Here is a 26,832-nt window from a genome sequence, read left to right on the forward strand (position 1 = left end):
TACGTGCCTGTAGTCCTAGCTACTCTGGAGGCTGAGACTGAAGAATCGCTTGAACTGGGTAGGTGGAGGTTGCAGTGAGCTGAGATCACGCCACTGCACTCCAGCCTGGCGACAGAGCAAAACTCTGATTCAAAAACAACAACAAAAAAAGAAAACAGGATTTTTAGCCGGGCGTGGTGGCTCATGCCTATAATCCCAGCACTTTGGGAGGCCGAGGCGGGTGGATCACCTGAGGTCGGGAGTTCGAGACGAGGCTGACCAACATGGAGAAACCCCGTCTCTACTAAAAAAAAATACAAAATTAGCTGGGCATGATGGTGCATGCCTGTAAACCCAGCTATTCAGGAGGCTGAGGCAGGAGAATCGCTTGAACATGGGAGGCGGAGGTTGTAGTGAGCTGAGATCACACCATTGCACTCCAGGTTGAGTAACAAGAGTGAAATTACGTCTCCTAAAAAAAAAAAAAAAAAAAAAAAAAAAACATTGTCCCCAATAATATTTAACTTGGGGCCGACCACCACCACCAGGTGGCATCAGATCACAACTGAGTCCGGCATGAATTTATTTAAAAATTTTTTGTTAGAGACAGGGTATTGCTATGCTGCCCAGGCTGGTCTCAGACTCCTGGGCTCAAGCGAGCCACCCGCCTCAGTCTCCCAAAGTGCTGAGATTACAGGCCTGAGCTGCTGTGTCTGGCCTGGCATGAATTTAGATAGGGCGGTTAACTCCCAAATTCCTCATAGCTAGCTAGACTGACCCACAATGGTCATTTTGTTGTTAACCCAGCAAGAAATTGTAACCTTCCACTTCATATGACTGATTTATTTGGATCTCAGTTATAATTACAATTACAATAGGATTTACTGTATTAATTTATAACCAGTAATTGATGAAAGTACTCTCTTAGTAAACTAAAGGCCAAAGAACATTAAATTAGACATTGCGCTAATTATTTTGTGCTAATTATACATATATATTATATATATACACACACACAGAGTGCTTGCTTTGGCCGCACATATACTAAAACTGGAATGATGCAGAGATTAGCATGGCCCCTGCACAAGGATGACACTTTTATTTAACTTGGCAAAAAAAAAAAAAAAAAAAAATTAAGAAAACCAATACACACACACCCCTCATAGCTTGAGTTTATTTATTTTTTGAGACAGGGTCTTACTCTGTCACCCAGGCTAGAGTGCAGTGGTGCAATCTTGGCTCATTGCAACCTCCACTTCCCAGGCTCAAGCAATTCTCCTACCTCAGCCTCCCGAGTAGCTGGGATTACAGACATGTGCCACTACTGCCTGGCTAATTTTTTTTTTTTCTATTTTTAGTAGAGATGGGGTTTCACCATGTTGGCCAGGCTGGTCTCAAACTCCTGACCCCAAATGATCCACACTGCTCGGCCTCCCAAAGTGTTGGTATTACAGGCATGAGCCACTGCACTCAGCGGAGTTTATTACATTACTGAAATTTTCAGGCTGGGCATGGTGGCTCACACCTGTAATACCAGCACTTTGGGAGGCTGAGACTGGAGGACCACCTGAGCCCAGGAGTTCAAGATCTGCCTGGACAATAAAGTGAGACCCCATCTCTACCAAAATTACACAAATTAGTTGGGCATAGGCATGTGTGCCTGTAGTCCCAGCTACTCAGGAGGCTGAGGTGTGAGGGTTGCTTGAGTCAAGGCTTAGTGAGCTATGATCATGCCATTGCACTTTAGCCTGAGCAACAGAGTAAGACCCTGTCTCAAGAAAACCCAAAAGAGACAAAGTAAAAATGAAGGCTGGGCATGGTGGCTCACATGTGTAATCCTAGCACTTTGGGAGGCTGAGGTGAGAAGATTGCTTTAGCCCAGGAATTTGAGATCAGCCTGGGCAACATGTGGAAACCTCGTCTCTACAAAAACTTACAAAAATTAGCTGGGTGTGGTGGTGTGTGCCTGTAGTCCCAGCTACTCGGGAGGCTGAGGTGGGAGGATTGCTTGAGCCTGGGAGGTCGAGGCTGCAGTGAACTGTGATCACACCACTCACTGCACTCCAGCTTGGGAGACAGACTCATACCCTGTCTCAAAACAAAAACAAAAACAAACAAACAAAAAAAACAGGAAAAGATGGAAAAAGGTACTAGAAAAAAGTGAACTAGGGTGGGCGTGGTCATTCAGGCCTGTAATCCCAGCACTTTGGGAGGTCAAGGAGGGTGGATCACTTGAGGTCAGGAGTTTGAGACCAGCCTGGCCAACATGGTGAAACCCTGTCTCTACCAAAAATACATTAAAAAAAAAAAAATTTAGCTGGGCATGGTGGCACCCGCCTGTAGTCCCAGCTACTCAGGAGGCTGAGGCAGGAGAATTTCTCGAACTCGGGAGACAGAGGTTGTAGTGAGCTGAGATCACACCACTGCACTCCAGCCTGGGTGACAGACTGAGACTCTGTCTCAAGAAATACAGTGGAAGGACTTAGTAAAATTTACCACTGGTAGCTGGGCACGGTGGCTCACACCTGTAATCCCAGCTCTTAGGGAGGCAGAGCCAGGAGGATAGCTTGAGCCCGGGAGTTCGAGACTTGCCTGGGCAATATAGTAAGACCCTATTCTCCACAAAAAGAAAAAGAAAAAGAAAAAAAATTTACCTCTGGTAAAACTAGTTCTTGGACCCTTCAAGGTGACTTATTATTTGTTTTCTGTCAATATCACCCTGTGTGTTATGTTTTTCAGGTAGGAGAGGCTTGATGAGTCGGAATTATTTTCAGTTTCAAATAAATCTCATTTTGCTTTTCATTCCTCTGAAAATTAGCAATACAGGGATGAAAAGAATTGTGCCTGTCTTGCACTATTGTGCACTGTTCTTGCACTAAGAATAGTGCTTCACGTCACAAGCACTGTATGTTGCCATTATTAGTAACCTTTGCAGTGATGATTATGCTCATGGATCACCCAGACACACTCTCCCTCTTGCTGCCATCCCCGCCCCATTCACTCGTCTAAAACAGGTACTGTATGTCAAACACGCACCATTCTGTGGCTACTCCTTGAATGGTTCACTGAACATTTTAGATGGCTTCACGCTTACAGAGTTTCTTTTTTTCGAGACAGAGTCTCACTCTGTCGCCCAGGCTAGACAGCTTCCCAAGTAGCTGGGACTACAGGTGCACGTCACCAGAGTGAGACTCCATCTCAAATAATAATAATAAAAAAAAGTGACCTAAAAGAAAGGGGGAAGAGGCCAGGTGCGGTCGCTCATACCTGCAATCCCAGCACATTGGGAGGCTGAAGGGAGGATCACATGAGGCCAAGAGTTTGAGACCAGCCTGGCCAATATGGAAAAACCCTGTTTCTACTAAAAATACAAAAATTAGCCAAGTGTGGTGGTGCATGACTGTAATCCCAGCTACTCGAGTTACTGAGGCATGAGAATCTCTTGAACCTGGAGGTGGAGGTTGCAGTGAGCTGAGATTGCGCCACTGCACTCCAGCCTGGGTGACATAGTAAGACCCTGTCTCAAGAAAAAAAAAAAAATTGAGGAAGATTCTTAGTATTTGACAATATGGAATATAAGAGAAAAAATATATAATAAGGGAAAAGAAGGGTGTTACACGCTGATGAATGATAGAGCAAGAAGCAACTGAAAAAAATTGCAGGAATAGATATATCAGGTTAAAGGATTTTAACATATACTTTTCAGAAATTGATAAATTGGAATTACAACTGTAAGTGACCATGCCCACCTCAATTTTTCTGTTTTTGTCTTTATTTATTTACTTATTTATTTTGAGACAGGGTCCCACTCTGTTGCCCAGGCTGGAGTGCAGTGGTGCAATCTCAGCTCACTGCAACCTCTGCCTCCCAGGATCAAGCAATCCTTTGACCCCAGCCTCCCAAGTAGCTGGAACTACAGGCAGGCACCACCGTGGCTGGCTAAGTTTTGCATTCTTTTGTAGAGACGAAGTTTTGCATGTTTCCAGTCTTGAATTCCTGGGCTCAAGTGATCTACCTGCCTCGGCCTCCCAAAGTGCTAGGATTACAGGCATGAGCCACTGCACCTGGCCTGTCTTTCAGATTTAAATTTCTCTTTGAGATAATCTTATTATTGGATCTGTTTAATCCAGTCTGAGAGTCTGTTTTCTAATTGGTGAATTTAATTAATTTTTTATTTATTATAATTCATTATAAGTACTTATTTCTGCCCTTTTTTATTCTATATTTGTCATTTACTACAGGTCTTGGTCTGTTTTGCGTTGCTATAACAGAATGAGGCTGAGTAATTTATAAAGAGGTTTATTTGGCTCAGGATTCTGGTGGCCGGAAGGTTCATGATTGGGTAGCTGCATCTGGTGAAGGCCTCAGGCTGCTTCCACTCATGGTGGAAAGAGGAAGGGGAATGGGAGTGTGCAAAGAAATCACAAGGCAAGAGACAAAGCAAGGGAGAGAAACCAAGGAAGTTAGACTCTTAACAACCCACTCTCTGGAAAACTAACTCATTCCTGCAAGTGTGAGAATGAGTTCCTGGGAGAGCATTAATCCATTCATGAGAAATCCACCCCCATGACCCAAACACTTCCCATTAGGCCCCACCTCCCAACACTGCCACATTGGGAATCAAATTTCTTTCTTTCTTTCTTTCTTTTTTTTTTTTTGAGATGGAGTCTTGCTCTTGTTGCCCAGGCTGGAGTGCAATGGCCTGATCTCAGCCCACTGCAACCTTTGCCTCCCGGGTTCAAGCGATTCTCCTGGCTCAGCCTCCCGAGTAGCTGGGATTACAGGCACCCATGACCATGCCCAGCTAATTTTTTTGTATTTTTAGTAGAGACAGGGTTTCACTATGTTGGCCAGGCTGGTCTCGAACTCCTGACCTCAGGCAATTCACTCGCCTTGGCATCCCAAAGTGCTGGGATTACAAGCGTGAGCCACTGTGCCCAGCTGGGAATCAAATTTCAACATGAGTTTTGGTAGGGACACACCATATCCAAACCATAGCACTACACATTTTTCTTTTCCCCTTTCTTCTTTGCATTGGATTGTTGCTTTTTGTTGCTGGCTTAAATGTTAAACATTCCAGTATGCCTGGAACCTGTCTATCTTCAAAGTTCACGTGTATCTGCTGCATCACTCCAGGAATTATTATTATTTTTTTTTTTGAGATGGAGTCTTGCTCTGTCACCAAAATTGGAGTGCAGTGGCATGATCTCAGCTCACTGCAACCTCCGCCTCCCAGGTTCAAGTGATTCTCCTGCCTCAGTCCCAAGTAACTGGGACTACCAACATGTGCCACCATGCCTGGCTAATTTTTTGTATTTTTAGTAGAGACAGGGTTTCACCACATTGGCCAGGCTGGTCTTGAACTCCTGACCTCAAGTGATGCCTCCCAAAGTGCTGGGATTACAGGCACGAGCCACTGCACCCGGCCCACACCAGGAATTAGATGTCAAAATGTATCATCGACTCCAGTGGATCTAAAACAGGGTATGTGTGTGTGAGAATTACCTGAAAATTCGGAAAAATGTAGATTCCTGGACCCCACTTTCAGAGACTCTGGTTCAGCAGGTCTGGATACAGCCCTTACTCTAATGCAAGCCCTTGATTTTGATACAAATGGTTCATAGACCATATTGTGCAAATACTGTTCTAATAACAACCTCTTCACTTTTTTTTTTTTTTTTTTTGAGGTGGAGTTTCGCTCTTGTTGCCTGGGCTGGAGTGCAATGGCGCGATCTTGGTTCACTGCAACCTTTGCCTCCTGCGTTCAAGCGATTCTCCTGCCTCAGCCTCCCGAGTAGCTGGGATTACAGGCATGTGCCACCATGCTTGGCTAGTTTTGTATTTTTAGTAGAGATGGGGTTTCTCCATGTTGGCCAGGCTGGTCTCCAACTCCCAACCTCAGGTGATCCACCCGCCTCGGCCTGCCAAAGTGCTGGGATTACAGGCGTGAGCCACCACGCCCGGCCCTGTCTTCTATGTTCAAAGAAGTCTCTAGACCTATTTTATAACCTGTATTCTTCTGACTAGAGTTTGCAAACCAGGGTTCCTTTACTATTTACAAGCAAGTAAAATAGTTTACTTGCTTGCTTCATTTTTATAAAAACACATTTCCTTTAACAGCATTTATCGAATGGCACCCTCTGTGATACACACAGTGATTGGTGCCTTCAGGCAGTGAGCAGCTATTCTTTACTAGTAAGCACGACTGTCCAATTCCACAAGAAAGGAAGAAGAAACTTGGAGAATTTGCCTCATCACACCTGAAAGATAAGCTAGGATTTGAGGGTTTTTTTGTTTTGTTTTGTTTTTGAGATAGAGTCTCGCTCTGTTGCCCAGGCTAGAGTGCAGTGGCTGGATCTCTGCTTACTGCAACCTCCATCTCCCAGGCTCAAGTGATTCTTGTGCTTCAGCCTCCCAAGTAGCTGGAACTACAGGTGCACGCCACCATGCCCAGCTAATTTCTGTATTTTTTGTAGAGACGGGGTTTTACCATGTTGGCCAGGCTGGTCTCAAAATCCTGGCCCCAAGCGATCTACCTACCTCCCAAAGTGCTGGGATTACACGCGTGAACCACCACACCCAGCCAAGAAGCTAGGATTTGAACCCAGATCTGTTTATTCTGTTGGTTATCTTCCACTGTTTTCAAAGAGAATCCAATCCCAAGAAGCCCACAGTATAGTGGGAAAGACACAAATAATCTCATTGTATGGTTTACCTTTGTATCCAAGGCAGTGCTATGCACATAGTAGTAACACTTAATAAATATCAATGAAAAGAAGGCATGAACTTATCCTGGTTTCTTACTTCTTTTTCTGTTTTTTGTTTGTTTGTTTGTTTGTTTTGTTTTTTTAGACAAGAGTCTCACTCTGTCACGCAGGCTGGAGTGCAGTGGCGTGATCTCGGCTCATTACAACCTCCGCCTACAGCCTCCCAAGTAGTTGGGGCTACAGGCATGTGCCGCCATGCCCAGCTAATTTTTGTTTGTATTTTTAGTAGAGATGGGGTTTCACTGTGTTAGCCAGGATGGTTTCGATCTCCTGACCTAGTGATCCGCCCGCCTTGGCCTCCTGAAGTGCTGGGATTATAGGCGTGAGCCACTGCGCCTGGCCTCTTATTTTTCTATTGATGGTTTCTAAGTCAGGGGAATCACAATCTGGTAAGATAAAGCAGCAAAGAGGATTGTTAAGGAAACACAAATTTGGAGACAAAATAGAAAAAGCCTATGTCACACAGTAACAGCTACAGCTGCACAGCTACTGTAACAGGTCATCAGTCATTTTGCAAAAACGTCCATTATAAACCAGGGCTACTTTCATTTTGTATGCTTTATCTTTCTAATGTATTTAATAAAAAGCCATTAAGGAATACAAAAATATAATTTTAGTATTATTTTCTCCTTCCTGTACTCAGTTTTATAATGCTGATGTTGAACATAATGGAGCAAGCAACTATATGTAACTGTAGAAATTATTGCTAGGAATTTGCATATGAAATACACACCTTTTACTGCCTTTAGTTGGCTTTGTTAACCAGGTTATAAATAGTACAGTTGACATACCAGAAATGGAAAGCACTTTTTGATGAGCACAGGCTATGAATGGAAGAAGTGTTCAAACACAGTGTTTAATTTGGAAAGCTTTCATTAGAACTAGCTAAAGGGGAAAGTGGTTTATTTCCTAATCATAGCCTTGCTTAAGAATTCAATCATATAGAAAGACTTATGGAAAAGCTTTCTAAAAACAGACATTTATGCTACAATTTGGGTAAACAAGTGATACATCTAGCTTATAAACATATGTTGATGGTGTTGGTGGTCACTTTTAAGAAAATTGAACTTTGGGAGGTTGAGGCAGGTGGATCACAAGGTCAGGAGATCAAGACCATCCTGACCAACGTGGTGAAACCCCGTCTCTACTAAAAATACAAAACTTAGTCAGGCGTGGGGGCATGCGCCTGTAGTCCCAGCTACTAGGGAGGCTGTGGCAGGAGAATTGCTTGAACCCGGGAGGCGGAGGCTGCAGTGAGCCGAGATTGTGCCACTGCACTCCAGCCTGGGCGACAGAGGGAAACTCCGTCCCAATTAAAAAAAAGAAAAAGAAAAAGAAAATTGAGCAGTTTGGATTAAATAATTTCCCTCTGTATATATGTGGAGAGGCAAAGGACTAAGATGTAAAATTGGTAAGTGCAGTTTATATTTATACCACTTTGAAAAGAGAAAGCTCGTACTATGTCATTTTGCTGAAATCACATACTGGAATTTGAAATTTTGAAAACTATTTGAAGAACTTTATTGAGCTAGAACAAAAAGATGCCATTCATTTTGACTGCATGAACATAAAAATTATCATTAATGGGGCAGTATTTTTGCTGGTATTTTATATTGCTGGAGGGCAAAAATTCAATAAATGTTACTACGCAGGCTGTTTCAATCATTATAAGGTGTGGACACAAAGGCTGGTGACGACTTTTGTAAATGACAAATATAAAATTTGCAGAAATCATTATATTTTTATAGAATGCAATAATTGGGTTTTCAAGCATTTGTTGTTGTTGTTGTTGTTTTTGCTGTGGCTGTGAAGCAACTATGACACAGATTTAACGCTGCTACTCATCCGGATGACAGTAGAGGTGAGGGGACTAGGGACGATTTTTTCTTGCCACACATTTGTTTTTAGCCATCTATATTTGCCTCAGTGTCCTGATACCATGGCGGCGATAACTTAGCAACAGCTAGATACAAATTAAGGTAATCTGTCATACCAGCCTCTGATCATCAAAAGTTGGGAGGTAGGACACCGGAAGGAAAAATATAGATGTTTAATGGTTTAAGAAAAAAGCAGCTTGACCTCTCTACTACCTGCTCTTGTCCATTTCTTCACCTCACTTTCATATATATCTGAAAAAAGAGATGAGAATCTAAAAAAATTCCCAACCAACCCCAGTGTTAAAATTAATTAGATAAAACAAAATTTAAAGCTTTCTTAAATAGGGGAAAACCAATACACGTTAACCTTTCTTGAATAGGAACTAATAATGATCACAAAGATACATAAAAAGTGCAGTTGCATGGTCCTGGCTCACTGAAACCTCTACCTCCCGGGTTTAAGCGATTCTCCTGTGTCAGCCTCCCGAGTAGCTGGGATTACAGGCACACGCCACCATGCCAGCTAATTTCTGTATTTTTAGTAGAGATGGGGTTTCACCACGTTGGCCAGGGTGGTCTCGAACTCCTGACCTCAGGTCATCGTCCAGCCTCAGCCTCCCAAAGTGTTGGGATTACAGGCGTGAGCCACCATGCCCGGCCCATAAAAAGTGTTTTGCAAAGACATTTCAAAGGGATTTTTCCATACTTGGACATTCAATTTTTGTTGATAGTTGTTAGGAGGACAAAGTCACATAAAATATAAATACCTTTGAACTAGCAGACTTGTATGACATAATGGATTCTGCCATTTTAAAAGTCAACATACTATATAATGCCTTTCACTATCTTTATCATAATTTATATGCAAATCAGAGAAAGTAAAATAATATAAAAGGAAGAATATAACATTTGGAAAGTAAATAAAATCTTGGTTTTCAGGGCTATTGATTTTATTTCAAATACTCACCTATAAAATGGTAAAATACAGCCAGGCGTGGTGGCTCACGCTTGTAATCCCAGCACTTTGGGAGGCCGAGGTGGGTGGATCACTTGAGGACAGGAGTTCAAGACCAGCCTGGCCAACATGGTGAAACCCCGTCTCTACTAGTTGAACAGAGATGGCTGCCTAACTTGTGTGCTGGCTCAGATATGTGAATAGTGGCTCCCTGGAGTGCTGTGTTGAAGATTCTGAGGCTGAGTGCAGGGGCCCACGCCTATAATCCTAGCACTTTCGGAGGCCAAGGGGGGACGCTTGAGCCCAGGAGTTTGAGACCAGCCTGGGTGCCATAGGGAGACCCTCCATCTCAAATAAATAAAAAAATAAAGAGAGGATTCTGAGGGTTGGTAGGAAAAGGGCTGTGAATGATGAGTAAATGTCTGCTAGGACTGGGAGGGAGACTAGAGGGTACAAGACTTGTTAAGTGAAATGGTGGGGGTGATGGATAGGAAGGAGGGTGAGCCCAGAGCACCCAAATATACTTCAAATTTATTTTGTCTTACATTTGATATTAAAATGAATGTGAATCTTATGTTCAACTCCATAATATATGTTTGGAATGCCATAAAAGTTTTGAAAAATCATTTGTAGTTAAAGTACCTAATTTTAACTTTGTGGAAGAAAAATGTTGCTAGACAATGCACACGCCCCTTTTGTGGCCTCCACAGCACCCGGCAGGCTGCTGCGTATCCTTAGGGTCTCTAGACCCCATTTAGTGAAGCCCACACCTAGGGAATCACAGAAATAAAAATGTGTAAATCTGTGTATGATAATGTAAGTTTCAGAGTTTCAGAGAAGTAACTTTTTTTTTTTTTTTGGAGATGGGGTCTTACTCTGTCACCCAGGCTGGAGTGCAGTGGCACAATCTTGGCTCACTGCAGCCTCTGCCTCCCAGCTCAAGTGATTCTCCTGCTTCAACCTCCCGAGTAGCTGGGACTACAGGTGCGTGCCATCACACCTGGCTAATGTTTGTATTTTTAGTAGAGACGGGGTTTCATCATGTTGGCCAGGCTGGTCTTGAACTCCTGACCTCAGGTGATCTGCCTGCCTTGGCCTCCCAAAGTGTTGGGATTACAGGCGTGAGCCACTGCGCCTGGCCCAGAGAAGTAACTGGATTGTTAGTGGCAGAGCTGGGATTTGAAGAGTGCAACTCCCACCCATTATGTTTTGTTTTTAGAGATGGGGTCTCATGTTGCCCAGGCAGATCTTGAACTGCCTCAAGTGATCCTCCCACCTTGGCCCCCTAAAGTGTTGGGATCACCATGCCCGGCCAGAGCCTAATTTCTTAACAAAGACTGTCTATATTCTTCCAAAGTCCAGTACCAGGGTTCCTTGAGATTCAGGATTTGGCATTAAATTAATGATCTGAAAAAGGACTTTGTGGCCACAGAGGACCATATAGTAACTATTAAGTTGGCAATTTCAGTATTGTTGTTAAAAATAACAACACAGTTTCTGTTTGGGGTGATGAAAAAGTTTTAGAAACAGATAGTGATGATGGTTGCACAACAGTGTGAATGTAGTTAATGCCACTGAATTGTACACTTAAAATAACAAAAACTGATCATTTATGCTATATATATTTTACCACAATAAAAAAAGTAAAAAAGTAAAAAATGATGGATTGGCAGTCTTTGAGCCTACTCTGGCTTGGGAGGCTGCCTTAAAAAAAAAAAAAGATGGATCATGGAAAATTAGATTAATTAAGGTAACAATTTTCCAAAATTTGATCTATATATTGAATACAATCCCTACCAAAATCCCAAAATACCAGCAGGCTCCTTTTTTTTTTTTGTAGAAATTGACAAGATTGACAAGCTGATCCCAAAATTTTTATGGAACTGCAAAGAATCCAAACTAGCCAAAACAATCTTGAAAAAATTCTCTAGTGGGAGATCTGAGTAAGACTGATAGATTGTATCATTGTCAACATCCTGGTTGGAATATCATGTTACAGTTTTGCAAGATGTTACCATTGGGTGAAACTGTAAAGGGTACTGTATTATTTCTTTCATCCTCTTCTTTTTTTTTTCTTTGAAACAGAGTCTTGCTCTGTTGCCCAGGTGGGAGTGCCTCAGCCTCAGCCTCCAGAGTAGCTGGGATTATAGGCATGCACCACCAAGCCCGGCTAATTTTTGTGTTTAAGTAGAGACCAGGTTTCACCATGTCGGTCAGGCTGGTCTCAAACTCCTGACCTCAAATGATCCTCCTGCCTCAGCCTCCGAAAGTGTTGACATTACAGGCGTGAGCCACTGCGCCCGGCTTTTTTTTTTTTTTGAGACAGGGATTTACTCCGTCATTCAGGCTGGAGTGCAGTGGTGTGATCTCGGCTCACTGTAACTTCTGCCTCCCGGTTTCAAGCGATTCTTCTGCCTCAGGCTCCCGAGTAGCTGGGATTATAGGTATGCGCCATCATGCCTGGCTAATTTTTGCATTTTTAGTAGAGATGGCGTTTCACCCTGTTGGCCAGGCTGGTTTTGAACTCCTGACCTCAAGTGATCCAGCACACCTGGCTGGACTATAGGCATTAAACATTAAACATTAAACATTAAACATAAATGTATCATAAGACCCAGCAATCTTACTCCTGGAGATCTACTCAAGAGAAATAAAAACATTTGTCTGCACAAAGACTTGAATGTTCACACCAGCATTATTCAGAACAGGTAAAAGAAGCAATCCGCATGCCAATCAACTGGCCAATATATCTTATATCCATACAATGGAATACATTTAGCAATAAAAAGGGAGGAAATAATGATACATGCTACAACACGGATAAAACTCAAATACATTATGCTAAGTGATAGAAAACTAGATGCAAAAGACTACGTATTCTATAATTCTATTTATAGATAATGTCCAGAAAAGACAAATCTATAGAGACAGAGGGTAGATTGGTGGCTGAACAGTATTAAAAGTGAGAGTAGGGGTTGACTACAAATGGACACAAAGGATCTTTTTTCTTTTTAATTTTTAATTTTTTAGAGATGGGATCTCACTATGCTGCCCAAGCTGGTCTTGAACTCCTGAACCCAAGTGATCCTCCCATCTTGGCCTCCTAAAGTGCTGGAATTACAGGCGTGAGCCACCATGCCTGGTCTCTTTTTGTTTTGAAACTGGATTGTGGTGATACTTGCACAACTTTGTAAATTTATCAAAACATTGAATTGTACAATTAAAATAGGTGAATTTTATGGTGTGTAAATTATACTTTGACACAGCTTTTTTTTTTTTTTTTTTTTTTTTTTGAGATGGAGTCTCACTCTGTCGCCCTGGCTGGAGTGCAGTGGTGCAATCTTGGCTTACTGCAAGCTCCGCCTCCTGGGTTCATGCCATTCTCCTGCCTCAGCCTCCCGAGTAGCTTGGACTACAGGCGCCTGCCACCATGCCCGACTAATTTTTTTGTATATTTTAGTAAGGATGGGGTTTCATTGTGTTAGCCAGGATGGTCTCCTGACCTCGTGATCCGCCCACCTCAGCCGCCCAAAGTGCTGGGATTACAGGCGTGAGCTACTGCGCCCGGCCCTAATACAGCTATTTTTAAAAAAGAATGCAATTAAAGCAATTCTAATCCTCAAAAAAATAGGAAGAAAGGAAAGAAAATCATGGTATAGAACTGCCTAAATAACTAGAAATTAGGAAGCTCACAACAAATTGGTCATACTCTATATACGTCAGTGGATTTAAGTTAGGAATATTCTTCTATCTGTAGTGGCCTTAAACCTAGCCCTTCAGAGCTCTGATGCAAGGTGAGGTGAGCTAAAGGAGGGGTACATTCCACTATCAGTTCTGGCCTCTTGCCAGGGGACACCTCTTGTTAAATCACCTTTAGAAGTCTATAATCTCCCTAATGGAAAGCCAGGACCCATTCTGAAAGAATAAAACAGTTAATATAAGGGATCAGGACTGAAGGTGGGAGAAGAGAAAGAGGTAAATGATTATCTTGTTAGAGTGCTTTGTGTTTTTAAAAGACAGTGCAAATAACTTTATTATTAATAAAACATAATTAACAATAATGGAAACTATTAATAATAAAATGTGCCCCTCAATTCAATTCAAGCCTTTATCATTAAAAAAAAAAAAATGGCAATGTTGGGTAGGCCGGCCATGGTGGCTCCTGTCTGTAATCCCAGCACTTTGGGAGGCGGAGGTGGGAGGATAGCTTGAGGTCAGGAGTTTTAGATGAGCCTGGCCAACAAATACAAAAAATTAGGCAGTCGTGGTGATTCGCACCTGTAATCCTAGCTACTCAGGAGGCTGAGGCAGGAGAATCACTTGAACCTGGGAGGCAGAGGTTGCAGTGAGCCGAGATCCTGGCAGTGCACTCCAGCCTGGGTGACACAGCAAGACTCCATCGCAAAAATAAAAATAAAAATAAATTACAGGCTGGGTGTGGTGGCTCACACCTGTAATCCCAGCATTTTGAGAGGCTGAGGCGGAGGATCATTTGAAAGGTCAGGACTTCGAGACCAGCCTGGGCAACAAAGTAAGACCCTGTCTCTATAAAAAAATAAAAATAAAAAATTAGCTGGGCAGGGTGGTTTATGCTTGTACTTCTAGCTACTCCGAAGTTATTCAGCTATATCAAATGAATTAAAAACAAGCCAACTCAATCGATCACTGACTGTGCTTTGGTGAAGGTGTGGCAAGTCTTCTCCAGATTGAGAAAAAGTCCTTACAGATTCTAAAGACAATTCTTGGAGTTTCTATTCATCATAACAACAGGATTTCAAAGTATGAAAACAAATGAATAGGCAGGAAAGGATCTTCCTAAAACTAAGAACTCCAGGAAGGCGTCTGAAAAGAGTTTTCTGAAAAGCAAGGTTCTCCTTATTATTGATGAACCTGCTGATTAGCTGGAGTCTAACAAAAAAAAAAAAAAAAAAAAGTGGCCGGGCCCAGTGACTCATACCTGTAATCCCAGCACTTTGGGAGGCCGAGGTGGGTGGATCACGAAGTCAGGAGTTCGAGACCAGCCTCGTCAACATGGTGAAACCCTGTCTCTACTAAAGATAAAAAAAAAAATTAGCTGGGCATGGTGGTACATGCTTATAATCCCAGCTACTTGGGTGGCTGAGGCAGGGGAATCTCTCGAACTCAGGAGACAGAGGTTGCAGTGAGCTGAGATCGCACCATTGCACTCCAACCTGGGCGACAGGGTGAGACTCCATTTCAAAAAAAAAGTATATATATGTGTGTGTATATATAGTGTGTATATATATACACGATATATGTGTGTGTATATATAGTGTATAGATAGATATAGTGTTATATATACACATATGTATGTGTGTGTGTATATATATACACTTTGGCTGCAATTTTGTTGACTAAACACAAGTTCCCCTTAGGGCGGAAAGGAAGGATAAAGGTGGAAAACAATATAAATGTAATTATTCCCACTAAACTGTACACTTAAAAATGGTAAATCTGGCGTGGTGGCACATTTCTGTAATCCCAGCTACTGGGGAGGCTAAGGCAGAAGAATTGCTTGAACCCAGGAGGTGGAGGTTGCAGTGAGCCAAGATCGCACTATTGCACTCCAGCCTGGGAAACAAGAGTGAAACTCTGTTTCAGAAAAAAAAAAAAAGGTAAATTTATACGTACATTTTACCAAAATTAAAAAAAGATACCACAAGAAAACTCAAAAAACAAAAACCACAAGCTCCCAAGCCTGCTCATTCATTTTATTTATTTATTTTTTTGAGACAGAGTCTCACTTTGTCGCCCAGGCTGGAGTGCAGTGGTGTGATCTCAGCTCACTGCAACCTCCACCCCTGGGTTCAAGCAATTCTCCTGCCTCAGCCTCCCGAGTAGCTGGGACTACAGGCACACGCCACCACGCCTGGTAATTTTTGTACTTTTAGTAGAGACAGGGTTTTACCACATTGGCCCGGTGGATCTCAAACTCCTGACCTCAGGCGATCCGCCCGCCTTGGTCTCCCAAAGTGCTGGGATTATAGGTGTGAGCCATCACGCGTGGCCTAAAACCTGCTTATTTAAAAATACCTTTGGTATAGCCATTTGTCAAGTTTTGAAAGGAGATCATTGAGGATTATTCAGGTTACTTTCTGGTTACTGGAGTTCGATGTGACCAGAAAAAAGTCCTACATCTTTTTGGAACATTTTGCATTAACGTATGCGTCTTTTAGCCCAAGTTTGTAGGTGTCACCCGCATCTTGGGCCACAGAATAATATTGTCATAGATAAGATAAAGTTACAGACACTGGAGAATGAAATCCTGGACCAGGCAAACTGTCACTGATCATTTATTTTTAGGTGTGACTGGATAGCCACATTATATAAGCAAGAGAACCCAAGATAATTTGGTGTTATCAAGTAAAATATACAAGGTTGGCTGGGCATGGTGGCTTTGGGAGGCCGAGGCAGGCGGATCATGAGGTCAGAAGATTGAGACCATCCTGGCTAACACAGTGAAACCCCATGTCTACTAAAAAATACAAAAAAATTAGCCAGGCGTGGTGGTGGGTGCCTGTAGTCTCAGCTACTGGGGAGGCTGAGGCTGGAAAATGGTGTGAACCTGGGAGCAGGAGCTTGCAGTGAGCCGAGACTGCACCACTGCACTCCAGCCTGGGCGACAGAGCAAGACTCTGTCTCAAAAAACAAACAAACAACAAACCCCCCCCCCCAAAAAAAAACTTTACAAGGTTAATGCATTTAATGATAGTCATAATCTGTATCTTCCTTCAAAGTAATGATGAATGGTAAACAGCTCACTGTCTAATGAATAATTGATACTGTTCTTTTTTTTTGTTTTTTTTGAGATGGAGTCTTGCTCTTTCGCCCAGGCTGGAGTGCAGTGGCACAATCTCGGCTCACTGTAAGCTCCGCCTCCCGGGTTCACACCATTCTCCTGCCTCAGCCTCCCGAGTAGCTGGGACTACAGGTGCCGCCACCACGCCCGGCTAATTTCTTTTTTTTTTGAGACGGAGTCTCACTGTGCTCCCAGGCTGGAGTGCAGTGGCGTGATCTCGGCTCACTGCAAGCTCCGCCTCCCGGGTTCACGCCATTCCCCTGCCTCAGCCTCCCGAGTAGCTGGGACTACAGGCGCCCGCCACCACGCCCGGCTAGTTTTTTGTATTTTTAGTAGAGACGGGGTTTCACCATGTTAGCCAGGATAGTCTCGATCTCCTGACCTCGTGATCCACCCGCCTCGGCCTCCCAAAGTGCTGGGATTACAGGCTTGAGCCACCGCGCCCGGCCTAATTTTTTTTTTTTTTTTTGTATTTTTAGTAGAGACGGGGTTTCACCGTCTCTACTCTAGCCAGGATGGTCTTGATCTCCTGACCTTGTGATCCACCCGTCTCGGCCTCCCAAAGTGCTGGAGTGCAGTGGCACGATCTCTGCTCACTGCAACCTCTGCCTCCTGGGTTCCAGCAAGTCTCCTGCCTCAGCCTCCCGAGTAGCCTGCCACGCCACCGTGCCTGGCTAATTTTTTATATTTGTAGTAGAGACGGGGTTTCACCATATTGGCCAGGCTGGTCTTGAACTCCTGACCTCGTGATCCGCCTGCCTCGGCCTCCCAAAGTGCTAGGATTACAGGTGTGAGCCACCATGTCTGGCTTGATATTGTTCTTATGTCAGAGAACAATTTTTCTTAGTTGGAGAATTTAAAAGAAGAGGACTTAGTGGGCCAGGAAACTGCTTTGTCAAACTGTTTCTGGGGAGACAGAATTGAAATGTTTAGAAAAGTATGGCTCTAGGGGTGGGAATAAGAAAGAGTAGTCAGAGAAGAAGACTCTGAACTGGCCGGGCATGGTGGCTCACACCTATAATGCCAGCACTCTGGGAGGAGTTTGAGACCAGCCTGGCCAATGTGGTAAACTCCATCTCTACTAAAAATGCAAAAAGTTAGCTGGGCGTGGTGGCGGGTGCCTGTAATCCCAGCTACTTGGGAGGCTGAGGTAGGAGAATTGCTTGAACCCAGGAGACGGAGGTTGCAGTAAGCCGAGATTGTGCCACTGCACTCCAGCCTGGGTGACAGAGCAAGACTCTGTCTCAGAAAGACAAAAAAAAGAAGACTCTGAACTGAGGTGGTCACAGGCACCCAGGGACAGGCTGCAACATGAAATGCTACAGCAAGCACAGGGGAGAGTGCAGGGCCACCGCTAGCACTGCTCACAAATTCCAGTGAGGACACCAGCAGTGAATTTTGTTTTTTGGTTTTTGAGATGGAGTTTGCTCTTGGTGCCTAGGCTATAGTGCAATGGCCTGATCTCGGCTTACTGCAACCTCCACCTCCCAGGTTCCAGCCATTCTCCTGCCTCAGCCTCCCAAGTAGCTGGGATTACAGGTATGAGCCACCATGCCTGGCTAATTTTGTATTTTTTTTTTTTTTTGAGACAGAGTCTCGCTCTGTCACCCAGGCTGGGGTGCAGTGGCCGGATCTCAGCTCACTGCAAGCTCTGCCTCCTGAGTTTACACCATTCTCTTGCCCCAGCCTCCCGAGTAGCTGGGACTACAGGCACCCGCCACCTCGCCCAGCTAGTTTTTTGTATTTTTTTAGTAGAGACGGGGTTTCACCGTGTTAGCCAGGATGGTCTCGATCTCCTGACCTCGTGATCCACCCGTCTCGGCCTCCCAAAGTGCTGGGATTACAGGCTTGAGCCACCGCGCCCAGCCTAATTTTGTATTTTTAGTAGAGATGAGGTTTCTCCATGTTGGTCAGGTTGGTCTCGAACTCCTGACCTCAGGTGATCCGCCGGCCTCAGCTTCCCAAAGTGCTGGGGTTACAGGCGTGAGCCACCACACCCGGCAGCTGTGAACTTTTGAGAAGCCTTACCAGTAGAGCAGTGCAGCAAGAGGCCTGATGCATTTGTTCAGCAAGTATTCTTTGAGTACCTAAAGTGTGGTGCTGTTCTAGATAATGGGGACCTGCTAGTGAATGACCGACTGTAGGAGGTAAGGAGTTAGTAGACTGTAAGAAGGTTTGCTGGTAAAGCTGGGGGACAAAATGGAGGTGGAAGGATAAACAGGGTGAAGTAAGAAGTTTTATTTTAGGTACAAGGAAAACTGAACACATTCGCAGCCAGCAGAAGAGACAGTGAAGATTCAAGAATAGAGACATGAAGGAGACAGGAGGCAACAGACTTGAAATCTTTGGGGGAAAAAAAAAAGAAAGAAAGAAGGAAAGAAAGAGGCACTACTTGGAAACCCTCAGGTGGGAGGTGTGGTGGGAGGACAAACCAGTCAATCAGAGGTAATTTTCTCTGCCAGCTTCTGCATCTGTAAATGGGGGATAATACCTACTTCCTAAGGTGTTTATGAGGGTTAAAACAAGTGAGTATATTTAAGGCCTCTAGCAGAATGCCTGGGACATGGAAGCCTGCACTAATGTAGCCTTTAGTATACTTTTTTTTTTTTTTTTTTGAGATAGAGTTGTGCTCTTGTTGCCCAGGTTGGAGAGCAATGGCACAATCTTGCCTCACCACAACCTCTGCCTCCCGGGTTCAAGAGATTCTCCTGCCTCGGCCTCCAGAGTAGCTGGGATTACAGGCGTGCGCCACCATGCCCAGCTAATTTTGTATTTTTAGTAGAGATGAGGTTTCTCCATGTTGGTCAGGCTAGCCTCAAACTCCTGACCTCATGTGATCTGCCCGCCTCCACCTCCCAAAGTGCTGGGATCGCAGGCGTGAGTCATGGCGCCTGGCCAAGTATACTTAACAAAGAAGAAACGAACAGGAGGAGAGTGCAGGTGAGTTCATGGGCCTGGAGTGAGTAGTGAGTGAGGTTTGCAGGAGCCAACTGGCAGTGTGGGGGGTACTAGGCAGAGGAAAGCAGGACAATGTCTAATGAATGAATTCTTCCCTCTAGCAGGAAACTGGGGATGGGGAAAGCTGGAGAGGGGGCCAAGGAGACATTCTAGAGCCATTAATTCTACTTACTGCCTCCATTAGCCACACCCAGGCAGCAGCAGGCTGAGAGGTGTGATTGAGGAATGTCTCAGTGCCCCAAATTTCTCCTTAGGGATTGTCTGAAACTATAAGAACTTCGTATGTGCTAAGAAATAAATATCCCTGAAGAAGGGGCAGGGAGAAAGGCTATCGGTCTTGTATTTTGGAGTGAACTAGCCAACTTGTTAGGTTCTGTGAAAGCCTGCCAGGATGCTGAGGAAGTGAGAATTCTGCTAAGTGGGGCCTGAGGAAGGAGGCCAGCCACCCCTGTGGGGGAGGCAGAGCTCTGTCACTCAACAGGCAGCAGGGGGTTACTGCTCCCAGGTCTCCAGGAGCCAGGGAGTCAGGATGGCAAGGTACAGGAGATGGGATAAAGGACACGAGAGCAGCTGGGAAGATGACAGGGAGGTAGGAAAGGTCCCGAAGAAAGCAGCAAGGCAGGTGTTGAGACAGAAAAGTCCAGGGTTCCATGTCACATCAAGGAGAGCTGTAATCCTTTAGGTCATGCAGCAGCAGCTTGGCAGGAAGCTTGCCATTAAGCTCTCTGCATTCCTTCAAGGCCTCTCTTTGGGTTTCACCTTCCCTCCTCCCTGAACCTCACACAGCATCTTTGCTATTTAGACAGTCAAGAATAGTAAACGTTCAGAAAATAAAACAAACCTGGAAAGACTTTCATAATTATCTTGTTTAATCTCTTTTTTTTTTTTTTTCACAGTTGACTTTCAGGTCAACTTTTGAATCTCATTTTACAGATGAGAAAATTGAGGCTCAGAGGGAAGTGACTTGTGCAAGGTCATACAGCAAACCAGATGCTAACGCAGAATGAGAGTCACCCTAGGATCCTGCCTGGTGCCCTGCAGTGCCCGACCATCTGCTTAGCAAAACGCACCGTTTGCTGGAGTTCCTGCACATCCAACCAGCACACCGAACGCAAAGCATGACTCTTCTTTGTGGAAGTTAATGATTAAAACCTAGTCTGATCTAAAGCATCTTACCCATGGTTACTAATTAAGCCAGTTTCAGTGAGAGAAGGCATTTCAAACAGAAGAGTGTTCTCTTAAGCTAAATCTATAGGCCTTAAAATTATAGTGGCATAAACTGTACAATTACGATATTTTGAGTACACTTAAAATATTTTATAATACAATACATTAACCTCTGTAGCTTTACATTTTCTCTTCATTGCATGCCACATGTTGGGCCCTGATAAAATGATTTTGTAACTTTTGGGGGAGGGCTTTAACTAAAATAACTTCATTTAGTGTTTGAGTGAACTAGGTAATAAAATCTGTTTGCTGTGTTCGCTGTCTCCAGATAGGGCTGTAATTACACCACATGAGGAAGAAAGGTAGCTGAGTTTCAATCTAGATCATTTATGTAAACTCAGCCTTCTTGTCAACGGTGTTCTCAAATTGCATGAGTGCAAACCTCAAAAATCATCTCCTATGAACCACACAGAGACAGTGTCCGATTGCAGGCCTGTCAGATTGCTTATATTCTTTCTGTAATTGGATGTCTGTGGTTCAAGACCAAAATTTAACATTCTGAGGTTAAAAGAACACTCTCACCAATGAATTCTCTAGTACAAAAATTCTGTTTCTGAAACTCGTAAAAATTAAAGTATTCCTTAAACCAAAGTATTGCAAATGAATACATTTCACTTGAAAAAAGCTCCTTTTTCTTTAAAAAAAAAAAAAAAAAAAATCTGGTTCTTTGAAATGTGTTTTAAAAAAAAAACTGATCTTCAAGAAAGAAAAACAGACTATTCCTAATATAACCAATTTAACATTTGATAACATTTTAATCTCCTACTTCAAATATTTGGCAACTTTTCAGCAATTTCTCCAAAAAGACATTATAAAAACTATAAAGCACAAAGTATATTCATACTACATTATAAATCCAGAGACATGGGGCCAGGTGCAGTGGCTCACACCTGTAATCCCAGCACTTTGGGAGGCCAAGGCAGGTGGATCACCTGAGGTCAGCAGTTCGAGACCGGCCTGGCCAACACAGTGAAACCCCATCTCTACTAAAAATACAAAATTAGCCAGGCATGGTGGCAGGTGCCTGTGATTCCAGCTACTCGGGAGGCTGAGGCAGGTGAATCGCTTGAACCCAGGAAGCGGAGGCTGCAGTGAGCCAAAACTGCGCCATTTCACTCCAGCCTGGGCAACAAGAGCAAAACTCCATCTTAAAAAAAAAAAAAAAAAAAATCCACAGACATAATTGCAAGAAAACAAATAACACATATTTTTCTTAATCCATTGAACTACTCTCCATTATGACAAATTGGTCACTAGTTTTTGATTTGACAGTCCTCCCTGGTTGGTATTGAGAGCGTTTCTCTTGACACCTGCAGCTTCCAGCTTGCTTTGTCCTCTCTAGAAGGAAAACCACAGGCCACCGCCCTGGCGCCATCCCTGGCTCGGTCCAATCAATAAGGACTTATTTCCTGTCCATTTGCTGAGGTCACAGGAGCGAATCTCATTAATTATTTCTGCGACTGCAGCCTCAAGTGTGCTTCTGGCGTGACAAGTGAAAACTGCTTGACCTTTTTTTCTTCTAATTTTGTTTGTAGCAGTTCCAAAAAGCAAGCAGAACTCATTTAGCAATGTGATAAAAGGAAGGAAAAATGCATATGTTTTAAAAGTCATTAATGCTTCATGAAAGCTCTCCCCATCACCTCATTCCCTAGGATTTTCAGCTAACAATAGTGTCTTTTTAATTTGATGTCATGAAAATCTGGTCACAGCAAACACAATGTTTTCTAAAGCAGATCTGGCCTCCGAGGGAGGAAAGCTCTCCAGGGCCTCCAGTGCCTTGTTTCCATGGTAACGACACAGGTCAATAGCTGAAGTCACACCTTTGCCAGCTTTGATTCTTTCTCGCAACTGTTAAGAAACAAATGCACGATAAAAGTCAGTTTTAAAGGTACACCGTAAGCACTACAATTAAATTGGGGAGGGGGGATGGAAAACAAAGAAAGGGAGAAATAGTATAGATCGAGTATTTCTGCTACGTTATTTTCTGGAAAGAGGACCTAATTTCCCAATGATCTTCAGGCACTCATTCCCTAAGGCTGCTTGGTGTCTGTGCTCCAGAGCAGCACAATAGGTTCCAATCAGCCTAATTACACCTCCTCCTGACTCCCATCCCTTAATATCTTGAAATGTGCCATGCTGGGGGATGGCAGTAAGAAGGCGGAGGGCATTTACATCTCTGGCATTTTGAATTCAGCAGGCTGATATTCTTCCCTTTTTTCTTTTTTTTAAAGAGATGGAGTCTCGCTCTGTCTGCCCAGGATGGAGTGCAGTGGTGCGATCTTGGCTTACTGCAACCTCCACCTCCCGGGTTCAAGCAATTCTCCTGCCTTAGCCTCCCAAGTAGCTGGGACTACAGGCATGCGCCACCACACCTAGCTAATTTTTGTATCTTTAGTAGAGACAGGGTTTTGCCATGTTGGCCAGGCTGGTCTCGAACTCCTGACCTCAAGTGATCCGCCTGCCTCGGCTGCTCAAAGTGCTGGGATTACGGGCGTGAGCCACTGCACCTGGCCAGCAGCCTGATATTCTTATGTGAGGAAGGCTTCACTACTATCTTAGTTAATAACTTTTTTTTAACACCATATGTTGACACACTAGTCCATATGAAAATTCAAGAAAGACACATAGTATTAGATCTGAATGCTTTTTTTTTTTTTTTTTTTTTTTTTTGAGGTGGAGTCGCACTCTGTTGCCAGGCTGGAGTGCAGTGGCATGATCTCGGCTCACAGCAACCTTCGTCTCCCGGGTTCAAGTGACTATCCTGCCTCAGCCTCCTAAGTAGCTGGGACTACAGGTGGGTGCCACCACACCCAGCTAATTTTTGTATTTTTGTATTTTTGGTAGAAAAGGGGTTTCGCCATGTTGGCCAGGCTGGTCTAGATCTCTTGATCTCGTGATCCCCCTGCCTCTGCCTCCCAAAGAGCTGGGATTACAGGCATGAGCCACCGTGCCTGGTCTTTTTTGTTTTGTTTTGTTTTGAGACAAAGTTTCACTCTGTTGCCCAGGCTGGAGTGCAGTGGTATGATCTTGTCTCATTGCAACCTCCGCCTCCCGGATTCAAGCAATTCTCCTGCCTCAGCCACCTGAGTAGCTGGGATTACAGGCGCCTGCCACCACACTTGGCTAATTTTTGGTAGAGATGAGGTTTTGCCATGTTGGCCAAGCTGGTCTCCGTCTCCAGACCTCAGGCAATCCACTTGCCTCAGCCTTCCAGAATGCTAGGATTACAGGCGTGAGCCACTGCGCCTGTCCTGAATGCTACATTTTTAAAACTCAAAGCTTTTGTTTAGCTGGGAAGAATGAACTAAAACTCTCTTTGCAAAGAATAATGTCGGCTGGGCACAGTGGCTCATGCCTGTAATTCCAGCACTTGGGAGGTTGAGACAGGAGGACTGCTTGAGCCCAGGAGTTCTAGACCAGCTTGGGTTACATAGTGAGACCCCGTCTCTATAAAAGATTAAAAAATTAGCCAAGCATGGTGGTGCACAACTGGAGTCCCAGTTATGTAGAGGGCTATGGTGGAAGGATCACTTGAGCCCAGGAGGTAAAGGCTGCAATGTGCCATCACTACACCACTGCACCACTCTAGCCTGAGCAATGGAGAAAGACCTTGTCTCAAAACATAAATATATAAATAAAAAGGCTGGGTGCAGTGGCTTACACCTGTAATCCCAGCACATTGGGAGGCTGAGGCGGGCAGATCACCTGAGGTCAGGAGTTTGAGACCAGCCTGGCCAACATGGTGAAACCCCATCTCTACTAAAAATATAAAATTAGCCAGGTGTGGTGGCGGGCGCCTGTAATCCCAGCTACTCGGGAGGCTGCGGCAGAAGAATTGTTTGAACTCGGGAGGCGGAGGTTGTGGTGAGCCAAGATTGTGCCATTGCACTCCAGTCTGCGCAATAAGAGTGAAACTCCATCTCAAAAAAGAAAAAAAAGAATGAATTGCTGACAAATGAAGATGACTTTCAATCCTCTTTGATGATGAAAAAGGACCAATACAATGATTACACTTTAGAGCTGAAAAAGACACACAGAATTAATTATTTGGTCTGCTCACTTTCCACTGCTCCGTTGCCATCTTCTCTTTCTTAGCAAATGCCTCAAATGTCTGGCTAATTCTTTTTATTTTTTGAGACGGAGTCTCACTCTATCACCCAGGCTGGAGTGCAGTGGCGCAATCTCGGCTCACTGCAAGCTCTGCCTCCTGGGTTCACGCCATTCTCCTGCCTCAGCCTCCCAAGTAGCTGTGACTACAGGCACCTGCCACCACACCCGGCTAATTTTTTGTATTTTTAGTAGAGACCGGTTTCACCGTGTTAGCCAGGATGGTCTCGATCTCCTCACCTTGTGATCCGCCTGCCTCGGCCTCCCAAAGTGCTGGGATTACAGGCGTGAGCCACAGCGCCCAGCCATGTCTGGCTAATTCTCTAAGTCAGAAACCCAGAAGTCTTCATTCCCCACATCCGGTTAGGCACAGGGGCAGTCCCAGGGTTGCTCACTCACAACTGAACTTTCTGGCTCCCAGAGATTGGGTATAGCCAGGTGACAAGTTCTGGTCTATGAGTTGTGAATGGGGATGCCACTTTGGGGCTGCAGCATTTAACTGTCCTGTGAGTCCCTATAGAGCTTTCCCTCTTGCATAGCTACCAGCCCACACTGGAGATGCTCCTTGGCCTGGATCCCTGAGTGACTGTAATGAGCACTACAGTGCCTCGCCCATCTGCAGCAGTGGAGGTTGTGAGATTATCTGTAGCCATTTTGACTGATACAGTCAATGACTCCTAGTCTTTCCATCTCTTCAGAGTTCTCAAGTTTATCCTCTACTCCTCATTCCCATTGCCAATACATTAGTTCAGGCCATCATCATCTCTCGCCTCAGTTAATTTTTGCAATCACTTTCTAAAGAGTCTTCCCACCACCAGTTCTGCACTCCTGGACTCTATCTACTATGCTGCCAAGGAGAGCTTAATAAAATGCAAAGACAATCTTGCTTAAACCCTTCCAATAGCCTTAAGAGAAAAGTCCAAGCTCTTTCACGAGGCATTTAAGTCCCTTGCCAAGCTAGCTCTTGCTTGGCCTCACTTTTGCGCCCTTTTCCTCCTTTATTTATTTATGTATTTTTTGAGACAGGGTCTTTTTTTTTTTTGTATTTTTTTTTTTGTATTTTTATTTTTTTTCCTTCTTTCTTTTTTTTTTTTTTTGAAACAGAGTCTCGCACTGTCGCCCAGAGTGGAGTGCAGTGGCCGGATCTCAGCTCACTGCAAGCTCCGCCTCCTGGGCTTACGCCATTCTCCTGCCTCAGCCTCCTGAGTAGCTGGGACTACAGGCGCCCGCCACCTTGCCCGGCTAGTTTTTTGTATTTTTTAGTAGAGACAGGGTTTCACCAGGTTAGCCAGGATGGTCTCGATCTCCTGACCTCGTGATCTGCCCGTCTTGGCCTCCCAAAGTGCTGGGATTACAGGCGTGAGCCACCACTCCCAGCCTAGGCTAAGAAATTTGTACTTTAAAAAATTGTTCAATATTTTATTATAAATTATTTTCAAAGTACAGAAAACTTGAACCATGGCCCTAGGCTGAATTTGACCCTGTGTTCTCATAAATGAAGTTTTGCTGGGGAATAACCACATCCATTCGTATGAGCATTGTCCATGGCTCCTTTTGTGCTATAAAGGCAGAGTTGCAGAGTTGCATAGTTGCCCGAGAGGCTGTATGGCCCAAAGTGAGAAATATTTACAGTTTGGCCTTTACAGAAAACGTCTGCTGACTCAAGTACTAGTGCTATGAATGACCATAGATTCTCTACTTAGATTCAACAATCACAACAATTATTAGTATTTTGTCATTTTTGTTCTATCTGTATGTGTCTGTGTGTGTGTGTTTCTGATCCATTTGAAAGTAAACTGCAGGTAGTGATATGCTAGTAAATTAGTTCTCTTGGGGTACAAAAGTCCACATTTGCAGATTTTTGTGGTATAAATACTCCCATTATGGCTGATTTCAAGCTGCCAAGGGTGGTGGAGTCACACAATTCTTGAAGATTTAATAACAGCCTGTGAGTCGTTAGGACTTGGTTTGGGCACATCATTGGCTGCAGGATGCTTCACCCTTGTTTTGACATGCATCTCTTAAGAACATTGTCCTACATAAACACAGTACTATTGTCACAGCTAGGAAAGCTAACTAGAAAAACTAATTACAGAATTCCCAGCCGGGCGCAGTGGCTCACGCCTGTAATCCCAGCACTTG

General features: G+C 44.0%; 1 protein-coding gene and 1 non-coding gene across 2 annotated transcripts in view; one reads left to right on the top strand and one right to left on the bottom strand.

Moving 5' to 3' along the window:
• The first annotated feature begins 999 nt into the window (after positions 1–999).
• LOC116275523 lies at positions 1,000–1,104 on the top strand. The gene has a single exon (XR_004184648.1). It is a non-coding gene; the product is annotated as a U6 spliceosomal RNA (small nuclear RNA).
• A 19,100-nt stretch (positions 1,105–20,204) lies between these two features.
• The window catches only part of PDSS2 (decaprenyl diphosphate synthase subunit 2), a 299,455-nt gene continuing 292,827 nt past the window's right edge, over positions 20,205–26,832 (bottom strand). The window contains exon 8 of the mRNA XM_003897975.5: positions 20,205–22,431. Within this exon, the coding sequence (XP_003898024.1) occupies positions 22,273–22,431 (159 nt within the window). The 3' untranslated portion in view covers positions 20,205–22,272. The remainder of the gene's footprint in view (positions 22,432–26,832) is intronic.

The sequence above is a fragment of the Papio anubis genome, chromosome 6 (assembly GCF_008728515.1).
Source record: "Papio anubis isolate 15944 chromosome 6, Panubis1.0, whole genome shotgun sequence".
Classification (NCBI taxonomy): domain Eukaryota; kingdom Metazoa; phylum Chordata; class Mammalia; order Primates; family Cercopithecidae; genus Papio; species Papio anubis.